Source organism: Brachyistius frenatus, unplaced genomic scaffold, assembly GCF_029030835.1.
Source record: "Brachyistius frenatus isolate BFR_SWC_R1_liver_20210118 unplaced genomic scaffold, ASM2903083v1 Contig_398, whole genome shotgun sequence".
NCBI classification, from domain to species: Eukaryota; Metazoa; Chordata; class Actinopteri; family Embiotocidae; genus Brachyistius; species Brachyistius frenatus.
The window spans coordinates 170-13,300 of NW_027210997.1; the positions used below are offsets into that span (position 1 = coordinate 170).

Consider the following 13,131-nt stretch of genomic DNA (forward strand, 5'->3'; position numbering starts at 1 on the left):
AGCATTTTAGTGTTTCTGTTCTGTATTTATTCAGTTGGAGTTGGAAAGTTGATTGTTTTCCAGTTGTTAGACATACCCCATGTGTTGCCATGGAAACAGATCACACATAAAAGTTTTATATTTTGAGTGAATTGCTCCACAATATGAAAACATTTACATTACATATTCTACTTAGTTGGTAACTTGTACAATCACAATGTTACACTGGAGGGTGTTTTAACATCATAATTGGTGCGACAGTGATGCGTTCAGGACCGAGGCGCTCGCCAGTAATGACGTTAAAACATCACCCTCCAGTGTCATATTGCTTCATCATCACACCTGACTGGAAAGAGTTTTTAGAGGAGCTGTTTCTTGGAGAAAGTGTACAGACTTTCTGCACGGCACAATATGAGCATTCCAAGTCAGAAAATGACCTTTATGTGACCTTTGACCTGTTAATTCAGATCAGGTGGTGATGAAGAAGGGCTGTTGTTGCTAACACTGACACTGATACGTCAGAACATGAAGTGTCCTCAGTTTGTTTTATAGAATTGGACAGTAAATACATAATAGTACATAAAACTACAAATCACTGAAGCCATTTCACTCATATGTTTTGATGCATATTATTAAAGCTCAGGCTTGTTTTACAAAACTAAGATAAGGGATACAAAACTTTTTCAAGTGACATGTTTCTCCTAATTCCATGAAAATCTGAGCATTCGAAGGTGCATTTGGCATTGAAACAATATTCTCACGTCTTCATTATTTTCAAATCGCAGGTAAATTAATTACAGATCATGTGTGTGCATTTGTGTGCACACATTTACACACACACACACACACACACACACACACACACACACACACACACACACACACACACACACACACACACACACACACACACACACACACACACACACACACGAAGTCAATTTCTTTTCAAACTGTATTCCCACAGATTAGAAAACAGTTCAAAAACAAAAAACAGATTTTGTTTCATTGCGTGCTTAATAGACAACAAAACCTTTTTTTTTTTTTTTTTACCTCTGAACTGAATGACTGATGTTTTTTTTATTGCAATGACTAGTCACAGCCCAAAAAGCAGTCATGATTTCTAACCCAATTGTAAATATGGGACAAGAACAAGAAATAGCACTAAAAACAAAATGCTAAATATACTGCTTACCCTGTTTATGTGTCGGTTGGGTTGAGACTTTCATTTAAAGTGTTTCTGGGAATTTAAAACCAGGTGTCAGAAATAATGCAAAAGTCCTGGAATATGTCGATTTCCTTTACTTTGAAAGAGAGCAAATGCTCCTCACACAGGACTTGTCACATTATCTCACAATCTGGTTTCAGTCAAATTTTTGCTTTTATTAAAACCTAGTAATGACAGGGGAGTTGTTTCTGTGTTTCTTGTGTACGATCACAGTGGTAACTCCCTTCACGTCCTTTAGCCGGTCAGAGTCAAAGTCCACCAGGAGCTTCCTCACCCCGGTCCTCCTGGGTGAGAAGGAGTGCTTCACGGACACCTTCTGGCCTGGAGAAATATCACCACTGCAAAAGAATAACAATGAATAAGTCACACTAAAAGTCAATGAGACCATGTCCACACCAATACGGATATTGTTTTAAACAGATGTTTTGCCCTTTTGTTTAAGAAAAAAGGATTAAAATAAAATTCGGACAATTGTTTTATATAATACCTTTGTGTACACGAGAAAGCAAAAAACACTTTAAAAATGGATATAATTATGGCGTGACAGTAGGTGGCAATAAAGTACATCAATATGTCAGTTACCAAAGAAAAACATTTTGAGCGTCAAAGTGAACTTGTTTTCCTTTGGAGATAATGAAGAAATATCATAAATATATAAGTATTTATTGATTTATAGTTGTTTGACAACTGTTTCTTCAACTTCAAACTGCTAGTTCTAATCAGACTGTGTATAAAAGTGAACGTAGCTTCCAAGTGGCTCCAAAAGACTGCCTTTGAACTTCTCATGAAATATTGAGTAAATACTTTTTTTCCACAAGTCAGCATATCGTCATTAGAAATTAGGCCTCAAACACACGTTTTTGGGGGTGTTACTCAACTGGAGTGTTAAAAAAAATCTGCACCTCAGAGAATGTTTTAAAAAACAAATCTCCATTTTACTGACCTAAATTGGTGCTTGCATGCAGATGAGAGGTCAAAACATTTTTATAGACCTCATTTTTAGTTGGTTCTTTGTCATACATGTCTCATAATGAAGGCAGTGGACTATTTACTTACTCCACATGGATCTCAGTGGCAGACAGCAGGCCAGCGCCCTCCACAGTGAACATGCCACCCTTCAGAGGGACTGGTAGAGGGTTGGTAAAGGAGATGTAGGCCGTCACTTGTTCCCATACAACAACCTTCCCAGGAACCTGGAGCAAGGGGAGACAAGTCTTTGGTCTATGGCAGTGTATAAGATTAACTTTAGAGTTCATCTCAAAACACAAAATATTAAAAGAGCACTGCTAGGGGGATTTTGGGAGATTTTGTCAGACAAATGCCCATTTTTGATTAAAAATAACTGACATGAATGTCAGTTTTCAAACATTCCTGTTTGAGTTTCCACCACTGTAAATTCGAGGCAAATTAGTCAGAGAAAAGACAAAAAAGAGGGCATTTTCTGAGTTCTCACACAACGATACAACACTAATGGCTTTGAAATGGAAAACACTGCCCCCAAGAGTTGTGGCCAGGAAATATTGCAGAAGATTACCTATTACCCATGAATGTGGATTTTGACATGGAGTCAATGGATTTCTGGAATGGCCTGTTTTTGCTGGGTTTTAATATGCATGGCGTTTAGTAGTCTAAATGCTTTATCCTGTAATGGTAATAAAAATAAAAAATTTGATTTGATTTGTGAATTGGCCCTGTGATTGGGATCCATTCGAAAATTGTATGCATTCTGCCTCTGCCCATGCCTTCCACCAAGTTTCATGAAAATCAGACCAGCAGTTTTCCATCAGGCTGCCGACAAACCAACAATCAACCTACCCTGAAAACCTGACCGCCTTAGCAGAGGTAAAATCAGCTCTTGCAGTGATTAGTGTGTAATTCTCCTGCATCGTGAGACTGACTGAGACCTTTGGTAGTTAATAGTTTCAACCCTAACTTGGATAAATAACTTAATGTTCCAGGGTTTGTCTTTATTTACCTGTATCAGAACTTCAGGTGTGCTCAGTGGGATGTCAGCCACAGTCATGACAGGTTCGTTCTGCCCCGGAGCCTCAATGAACGCTTTCACCCTGATCAGTTGATGCTCAAAGGCAAACCTGGAGTAATCGTTATAGTGCAGACGCAGCACTTCTTTATGAGCTGGACACACACACACACACACACACACACACACACACACACACACACACACACACACACACACACACACACACACACACACACACACACACACACACACACACACACACAGTAAACAGTCAATGATGCATCAAACTACTACAGAATTAAAAGAACAGGAAAATTAGCCCGATGAGGCAATCTAAAAGCCATAAATTCTCGCTGTGTCTTTGTTAGGAGACTGACAACACTACAAGTATGACTCAGACCAATCATCGTTCACGTCGAGTTCCTGTGTCGTCTGGGAAGAGGGGCATGAAGCTGTCAATCATGGCTGTTACTCAGCAGGTTGCTGAAGGTCCTCAGCTGTTTCTCACCAAAATCTGTTGATTTTACTCTGTCGTCTCTCCCGAAACGTCAAACAGGCACAGGTATTGTTACCACAGCTCAATGAACCGTGTGACTGTTCCATCGTTCCACCTGACAGCAACACCTGCAGGATCCCACTTTGTCTTTACCATGTTTCCAAATAGAGAGCAGTCTGTGATTCTATTGTTTGAAGTCAAGGAGCATGTCGTAGGAATCTGTAAAACTAGGCAGGTAAAATTAAGAAATTTCTGACATTCTGGGCTTTTCGTTCGATGTCCCAGAGGTTGCATCAGTGTTCTTCAATGATGTCACACTAAAAGGTCCATTTGTTGTTCCCACCGTTCATATTTGGGTCGGATCACTGACTGCATATAAGTAGTGTACTAGTGGACGTAGCTTCCGGGTCTGACAAATGAGGCCTATGCAAGTGTTTTAAGGTGCAATGCCAACTAGTGCCACTAGAGGTTGGCTCCAAAAAGCCCCTGACTGGCATTCAACTAGTCTCATAAAATTTGACGTTAAAGTTAAACTAACTCCACCTTATTAGTTTTCTGGCGCTCCATCTGAAAATAATCCTGTAATTAATTAGAAATAAGCCTAAAAAAGATGTGTTTTTGGGGGCGTGTCTGTTTGATTGACAGGCCTGTGGTGCAGTCAGGTTACAGCTATCAGTAGGCGGGACATAGGACCACTCGCTCCTCCCCAGCTCATCCAAATATGGTCACTTCCAGCTCCAACCTGGCGAGGACTAGCAAGATGAAAATTAAAACTCGAGGCTTTATAATGGCAGTTCACAAACCAATAGGTGACATCACTGTTGTTGAACACAGTAAGCTTTTTGTTGATGACAAAATTTTGTCAAAATCAGGCTGAATTCGTTCAGTCTGAGCCCAGCATGAGACGCAGAGCACTGATGTTGTTTTCCAACATCCATAGGTTTTTGAGGATTTATTTGATTCACTGACCTTTGTGAGCTGGGACTGTCACAGTGATCGTCTGCTTCTGGCATGCCCCCCGGTGGAGAGAGTTGTAAGTTACAGCCGAGGCCAGCACGGTCAGCTGGGCACGAGCATCTTTGCCTCCTTCATTCTTCACCTGCAGACAAAACGGAGTCATCATCACTTAGACCTGGACTGACCGAACTTAGTGGGTAGAACAGTCTAGAGCAGGGGTGTCCAAACTTTTTTCACTGAGGGCCAAATACAGAAAAATATACGAAAGGCTGGGCCACTATTAAAGTTAACAAAATCAATCAAAAGTAGGTAAGTTATGCTTGATAATTGAATATGTTTAAATTAAAAAAAAACAGCCTACATCACAACTTTCCATTAACGGGTTTTCATTCATTTTGTTACAAAAAGGGTTAACGGCTCATTCTCAAAACAGCTGCCTCAGATTTCTTTTTAGTCAGGATGGTGATCCCCCTTCACAGCCCTGTATAAAGAGGGAAAAAGAAGAGAACAAGGGGATGGGTCTATTTACAAGTTAGTTATGCAAATAAGTTACTGGGGTTGTTAAGACATCAACTAACGCTTGTTAGAAAATGTTATCAACTTTAATTAGCTGAATTTATTAAGTAATTGGGCTTTTCAACACATGAATACTGTGTGATATATTTTTAACTCATATAAGGGAGTCGATAACAGCTTGATTTCTTTCTCAATGACAGAAAAGTCTCGGAAGCGCTGATTGAATTCTGTCATAAGAGATGTGATCACAGACACATATTTCCCCCTTTTAGCAGAAAGGTTGGCCTTTGGAAAAGCACATTTGATTTCAGATGAGGTGGGGAAGTACACAACATTGAAGTTGCGTAGTTGTGTCTCAAAGAGACAAAGCTTCACACATGCATGTTAACAGCCTCGCCTCCACTCTCCCACCTTGGTGCACCACTGAGGCCGTTCCTTTGTGCTCCCCTGTCATTGCTGGAGCCCCGTCCGTTGGGACTCCACACAGCTTATCCCATTTAAGTTCCATTTTGTCAATTGCATCAGACACAGCTTCAAAAATGTCCTTACCCTTTGTTGTGCCCTTTAGACTCCTAAAATCAAGCAGCTCCTCCGTAATGCAAAAGTTATCATCAACTCCCCGCAAAAAAATTAACAGCTGCGCGGTGTCTGTGGCGTCTGTGCTCTCATCACATGCAATCGAGTAGAAATCAAGAAGTACAATACAGTCAAGTGCAAATTTCATGTGTGGGCCATATTCCATTACATTTTTTGAATTTGCTGCAGGCCAATTAAAAATGGACCATGGGCCGCAGTTGGCCCACGGGCTGTAGTTTGGACACCCCTGGTCTAGAGCCACACAACAGCAGCCCTGGATTCCCCACTTCATCCATTCCTTAATTCAGTCGCAGCCTGAACTCTCCATACCTCAATAATCACATCAAAGTCTGTCCCAAACACAGGCTTAGCGTGCTTGACTGACAGCTGCAGTTGTTCTGCTTCTGCACTGTCATTGGTCGGCTCGGTGACCCGGCGTCCAGCCTTCTGGTACACTTCTCTCTCCTTCTTGGAGCCTGAGGACGAGATGTTTCTCAATTACACTCAAACCCCGAGTCTCAGCATAAAACAATCTCATGACATTGTGTCTTTTGATGAGCAGGTAAAACAGGAGGAGGCCACATAGCACTGTGACACACTGCAACCCAGTGTCAAGGCAAAGCGTGAGACTTTTGCTGTGTGTCTGCATTTGGGTTCGTTTATCTACACACCTCATAACAGCCATGCGTCGATGATGTTCGATTCCAGGAGGTGACAATGTTGTTGAGTTGTTTTTTTGTTTCTTAACTCAACCATGCTTTTGAAAAAAGTTGTATTTTCCTGTAAATCATATGGCTTAAAACATGCACTAGATTTAATTTGTGTCCACTACAGGAAAACGTTTAACATAGCTATCTCACATTTTACTGAAGTGGACGGATGTGCCAATTTCACAGGCGTTCATAGAACTGACACACTTCAAACCAGAGTCACGGCAACGCATGAAATAGACATGCCCGTCCACTACAGCAATGCACACACTGAACTAAACTATAATCAATAAAGGCTGATCAGTGATTGACCCTGATCTATGTATTCCTTTGTGCTGTGCTTTCTAACCTTCAGGATATTTGTAGTGTAGAGTGACATCTTCTCTGGAGTCTCCGTAAATACTTTTGGTGCTGATGTTCCTCCCCACGCTGCTCTGGTTCACGTTGATCTGTAATCAACAACCACAGAGGCCATTAGCATTCAATCTGCTCCTTTAACTTTAGACCTAAAACGTGAAGATGGTGAAACATGAACATGAAAGCCAGTCGGAACAAAAAGCCAGTCACCTTCTGCCGCTGGCCATCCGGTTGGAGGATCCACTGGATGATGTCAGCGTTCACTTCAGCGAATACAAACGCAGCGTCGTACTTTACTCCCAGATTTCCCTCTTTGATGGCCGTCACTGGACACGGACCGCAGCATAACTCCCCTGAAGAGCAGACAGACATTTATTTAAAGTGTTTCCTGTGCCAAAGAGTCGACACAGTGACAGGAAACTTGTCGGTTTTAATGGCGACTCAGTTTGATTCTCTGGTTTTCAACAAGGAACACAAGCCAGCTTCGAATCCAATCAAAGATCATTAGGTGGGGTGAAGAGTTTTAGTTTGGATGAAAAGGGTAGACAAAAGACAGAGCTGTGAATTAAAAAATGAGGAACCTACCATCACTCAGTTCTTGAGGGGTCGGGTCCAAAACCTGCCAGCCATCATTTCCTTTGGGGAGATCATCTCTCCTCATCCAGGACTCCACCCAGCAGTGGAAGTTCCTACAAGAAGACATGTCACATGACCTTAATAATCAAATGTCTACCGAATATTTAATGTATATAAAAGTGTTCATAGCTTCAGGTCTATAAAATGGTTCCGATGCAGAAGTGTCTTAAACTGCAATACCAGCGAGTGCCACTAGAGGTCAGCTACAAAAAGCCTCCGGCTCCATAGACTCCCATTCAACTTCTCTCATCAAATCCAAAGTGAATAAAATGTGTCCATCAGTTATCTCGGTGTTGTTAGCTAAAGTCACTCCTTCTTATTAGTTTTCTGGAGGTCCATCTGAAAATAATCCCTCATTCATTAGAAAAGAAGATTCAAGAAGACCTGTTTTTGGGGGTGTGTCTGTTTGATTGACAGGCCTGTGGTGCAGTCAGGTTACAGCTATCGGTGTGTGTTCTTACCAGCTGCTGTCTCTCTTGCCTGCTCTACTCTCCAGTGTTTCATCCAGCAGGATGTCAACAGCGAGGTTTCCGTCAACGTCGTGGGCTGAAGAGAAGTTGGTGATGAGGCGTGTTGGGATTCCCAGACAGCGCAGCACTGTGGAGATAACACACATCAGACTGGGACGCTTCACTCTTCACTTCTTGCTTTCTATTCTTCTTTTAAATTTGACTCCTCTAATCAGCCTCAGTTTTCATCAGATTTTTGTACTGATTGGAAGGTTTCAGTGTTGGACACTCAGTTCAGATGAATAAACTGTACGTATGAAGACAGAGTTTGTTGTTCTTAAACTCTCCTCAACTCTGTGACACCTGTGCAACCTCACCTGTGCATGCGACAGCAGCAAACACCCAGCACTGGCCATATTTGACCTCTCTGAACCCAGCCTCGCTCCACTGCTGGAGGATCGGCACGCTGCCGGTCCATCGATACGGCGCGACTCCGTCGGTGTACGGCTCGTTCCAACGGCCACTCAACACGCCCTTGTCCCCATTAGAGTTCACCTGGAAAGGGGGAGACAAGGTGTGGAGGACACATCTTTAAATCTGCACATCACAAATATGAGACCTTTAAGACAATGGACAAGATGTCTCCTTCATGATGACATCACCTTTCCAACAGTGAGGACAGTTTAATTACACTCTGAAGACGTCACAGGTCACTTCCTATTAAAATGTCTGCAGGTTCTCACTTACTGTTTCTACTGACTTCACTGCACTCTTCTACTGATTCTGAAAAAGCTGCTGTCATTTCTGCTCACAGCATACAAGGGCATTTTCAGAAAGAACTACAAGACCGAAGATATCCTCTGCAGCATTGATGGACTGCATGTTAGACGGATCATGTGAGCTACCAGAGGGACAAACCGCACCACGTCCATGTTGTTAAACTGTCAGTGATGTCAGAAGAGAGAAGAAGAGTTTGTCACCATCGCAGTGATCGTCCTGCTGACGTAGACGGGGTCACATCTGCGCTCGGCGTCCATCTTTGAGTTCTTCAGGGCGTCTTTTGAGTTGTCCAGGACTTCGAAACAGATGTCCATCATTTCATCCTCAAACTGAGAGACAGAGAGGGACGAGGAGACAGAGAGAAAACAGGAGAGAGGGACAGAGACGGTTGGTTGTTGAGCAGGAGACACTTCTGGAGCTGTTAGACGTGTCTGTCCTGTTCTCTGTCGTCCTGTCTGTCTATCTGTCCTTCTGTCTATACTCCTGTCTGTCCTCCTGTCTTTCTGTCCTTCTGTCTGTCCTCTTGTTTGTGTGGTCTTGTTACATTCTGTCACCTCTCGTCCAACAAACTGATGTCCTGATCCAGTTGAAATCTCAGAGCCTCCGCTGTCACACTGCTGTGACAATTCACACGAGGAAGCCACTGACCTGACACACACACACACACACACACACACACACACACACACACACACACACACACACACACACACACACACACACACACACACACACACACACACACACACACACACACACACACATTCATTCACACAGTGTGTGTGTGTGTATGTGTGTGTTACCTGTCCATAATTCCAGGGAATGTTTCTGATGTAATCCCATGTCCCCATGTAAATGACTCCATCTTCATTCATCACATACTCCTGGAGCAGACTGTCATCAGGCAGGTACACAACATCATCTGGAACACACACAGTTAAAGCAGAAGTTTTGTGTCCTCGATCACCATATGAGAGAATCTAGAGATCAAAGGTCACATTGTCTGAGGGCCTCGTTGACAAAAACAACCTGCATCAAGCTGCAGCTCAACAGAAGCTGAAGGTCTGAGAGAAACTCCGTCAGTCGCTGTTTTTATGACGTTTGAGAAAAACGTCTCACAGAGACGAAGTTGGAGCGTCACAAACACACAGCTGTGACAGGGATCTGTCGTATGGTTTGTGTCTTCATCATGAGAGAGAGGATGAGGGCAGAGACCTCTGCTCCTCTGCCTCATAAAACGGGATGTGTTTCTGCTGAGTGATTGAATGAAAAATCTTGTCTGATTGTGCAACCTGGTATCACGGCAAAACATGAAATAGACACGCCTGTCCACTACAGCAAAGTGTATGATAGCCACGCTTTGGGTTGTCTAGGCATGAAAGTTACACATTCCCCTGCAATGGATGAGAATAAAACCTACTGCATGCTTTGAGTCGTCTGATTTACAGGAAAATTAAACTTTTTGCAAAAAGACATGTTTAGTGTTTAAAAAAAAAAAAAAAAAAACTCAAGAAAAACGTCGTCAACACCTTTAATCAAACCTCATCGTCCCACATGGCAGTCTGTGACTACGGCTACCAGGAAACTCTGACCTCCTAATAACGCCAAAAAATGTCCTTTGTCCTTGGTTTCAAAACCTCTGCTGCGGGACCTTGTTCACATTGTCTCGCGTGACATGACTTTTACGTTTGTATACGTTTCACGCTTACAAAACGTGTAACTTTCATGTCTACACAGCCCAAAGCATCAATATCTCATGTTTTACTGTAGTGGACGGGGATGTCTATTGCACGCTTTGCCGTGATACTGGGTTGGATTGTGACTCTACAAACTCAACGTCCAGAGCTGCGTGACAATGTTGAAAGTCTGAAGTGTTCGAGGAAGCAGAGAACAGAGGGCGGCTGCTTCATCCTTTACCTCTACACCACGGGTTAAAGAGCAGGTGGAACCGGATGTTGTCCATTTTGTCCAAAATGCGTCCGTCCAGTGACATCATCAGCACAGCCAGTCGGTATTGGCCAATCACAGCGTCCACTGGACTGTGCAGCGTCATCAGCGTCTCATCTTGCGCCCCCTGCTGGTTAAACCACCACTTGTCTCCGGCCCCTCGCTCATTCTGAACCTTGATCACCACCTCGTCTCTTTTACCTGAAGGAGAAAAAATACATTTGAATTAAACAGAATAGTCAGGACAAGAAAAGGTTTTGTCTGTGCATCATTAAAGAAAGCCGCTGAACCTCCATGTTTGTGTCACCGTTAACAAATCCCACAAACATACCAACAATAAACTGACAGAAACACACCAACAGACACGTTTCAGTTGAGGTGAGGAAGTGTTGGCTCCACATTCTCCCTGCAAAAGTAGACTATATGGAGCTCCCCGTGTGAAATGTTTTATCTTCCTGATTAGCAAGATTTCCCATCGCCGAAATGAATGAACTTGTTCAACCAACTTTCAGCTCAGCCTCTTACTCTGACTCGTCACCTAAAATCACTCAGATGATTAAAATCGTGATGATGTATGTGCAGGGGTTCATCAAGTTTGAACCGCCTCTCATCATAAAATGTCGTTGTAATGCATGAAAACTCTCCTCCAGTTGAGGCAGTACTCACCGAGGTGCAGGACCAGTTCCAGGTGGTGTTTGGAGGGTTCAGAGTTGGAGCGCTGCACAGTGATGGAGAAAGGCTGACCTCTGCGGACAATCAAGCGCTCCCGATCGATCTCCCTGGTGCGGTGGGCCCCGTTGTTTTCTCGGCTCCTCAGATCTACGTCAAGAATCAAACCTGAGGAGACCAACAGAGGCAGAGTTCAAGCATCAGTCTGCAATGAAGAAGGTCTGCGGCTGCTGGTCCTGTTAATGATAAAATACTGGCGCAGATGGAAGAGTTGCAGCCTCTTAATAAAGGCTCAAATGAGGTTGAAATTGATTATTATGTCTTCAATACATAAGTTTATTTTAAAGGAATAGTTTTATATTTTGGGAATTGAAAATTACTGTTATGTCTCATCTATTTTCCACAATGGCCCATTTTTCCTTAAAATTGAATTCCATAAATGCAAGAATTTTACAAATTTAAATGTGTTTGCACTATTTTTCTTGCCTCCCTTGGCACATCTTAATCACTGTCTTTGCTTCAGTAAAAAGCTTCCCTTGCATTTGTAGCAGGAATAAGGATGAACCATATCCCACCTAAATGTTGAGCCGTACATCAGCACATTTTTTACTCACATCAACATCCCACAAGGTTTTTATACGAGTAATATATGATAAGTATTAACAGTAATCGATAGATTTATAGTCACATACCCTTGTAGTTTTCCATTGCAGATATTCTTCCTCGTCTATCAGACGTTGCTCCAAGTGTCTTCACACTCTTCTTTTCGTTCTGTAGCCATCACAGTCCTTTATTTATATAGAACAAGACCCGCCCTCTCACCTCTCTGACACACTCACCCAAACCTCAACCCTCCACCTCACCCTGTGACCTCTGACATCACTTCCCAAAAACCTGCAGTCATCTGTGGGTGTGTACATGCATGAGTGTGTTTACACTGTGTGAGTGACAGTTTAAAGTGTGTTTTTCATCCCTCCTCAGACACTGGGGTCTTTGTTGCCAAGTGTTCTGACGGGTGGACGCTGCAGTGGCTAGTGCATGAAGGAGATTCAGAGAGCACATCTGGAAGACAGCGTCAGCACTCTTCCAGTCAGTGGAGGAGTTAACATCCAGTCACTCCTGTGGTAAAACTCCAATCGTGATCGACAGTCATTGTGCTGAGAAGTTTAAACTATTGACCCACAGTGATCACATATCACTGCATTCAAAGAGGAGGCTGTAATACTCATCTCAGTTATATATTTGTCATGAAAGGACAGAAGAGGATGATGTGAATTTAACGTACAGCAATGTTGCTAATGACTTTCATGTTGAATGGTAATTAAGAATCTGGGCCAACGAATCATATGTGGAGTTCCACAGGGGTCCTTTCTCAGGCCTTTTCGGTTTAACATCTACAGGCTCCCCCTTGCTCAGATCACAGAATATTATAACATCTCACTTTATTAGAATGGAGATGAAACACTACACATAGCATATCACCACGTGACAATAGTCTCTGGCATTTTCTGAATAAAGGGCATCGAACAAATAAGTGTGAACAACTGCACACAGTTTTTGGCCCCGAAGAAGATTAAAAGAATGAAAGAAAAAAGAACGAAAAAGACAAAAAAAAAGAGAAAGATACAAAAAAGAAAGAAAGGAGAAAGGTAGGTAGACAAAAAGTCTGTCAGTGATAACTGTGGGCCAAAACTCTGCCAATAATTGAAGGAAAATATCAACCCATCAATATATAAATAGAGGATTTCAATAAAAAGTGCCAACGAGAAGACTTAAAACAGTATGTTAATATCGCTTGATTCCATGACTACACACACTAAAGTCTACAAATCAAGCCAGAAATCCTG

General features: G+C 42.6%; 1 protein-coding gene across 1 annotated transcript; it reads right to left on the minus strand.

Annotated features, from left to right (window-relative positions):
• Positions 1-1,364: 1,364 nt before the first annotated feature.
• Positions 1,365-11,992, minus strand: tgm2l (transglutaminase 2, like). The gene is made up of 15 exons (XM_069724839.1): positions 11,977-11,992; positions 11,282-11,452; positions 10,586-10,816; positions 9,472-9,590; positions 8,869-8,997; positions 8,266-8,443; positions 7,901-8,036; positions 7,389-7,492; positions 7,014-7,156; positions 6,796-6,895; positions 6,067-6,212; positions 4,657-4,786; positions 3,183-3,343; positions 2,264-2,400; positions 1,365-1,545 (listed from the first exon to the last, which is right to left on the minus strand). Exons 1-15 carry the CDS (start codon positions 11,990-11,992, stop codon positions 1,365-1,367), a joined length of 2,082 nt encoding a protein of 693 aa, XP_069580940.1.
• Between the last annotated feature and the right edge of the window lie 1,139 nt (positions 11,993-13,131).

Coding starts and splice junctions, on each gene's coding strand:
- tgm2l (XM_069724839.1), bottom strand. Junction 8,037..8,265: donor TGCTGCTGTCGCATGCACAG/GTGAGGTTGCAC, acceptor TTATCTCCACAG/TGCTGCGCTGTCTGGGAATC. Junction 6,896..7,013: donor CGGATGGCCAGCGGCAGAAG/GTGACTGGCTTT, acceptor TGTTGATTACAG/ATCAACGTGAACCAGAGCAG.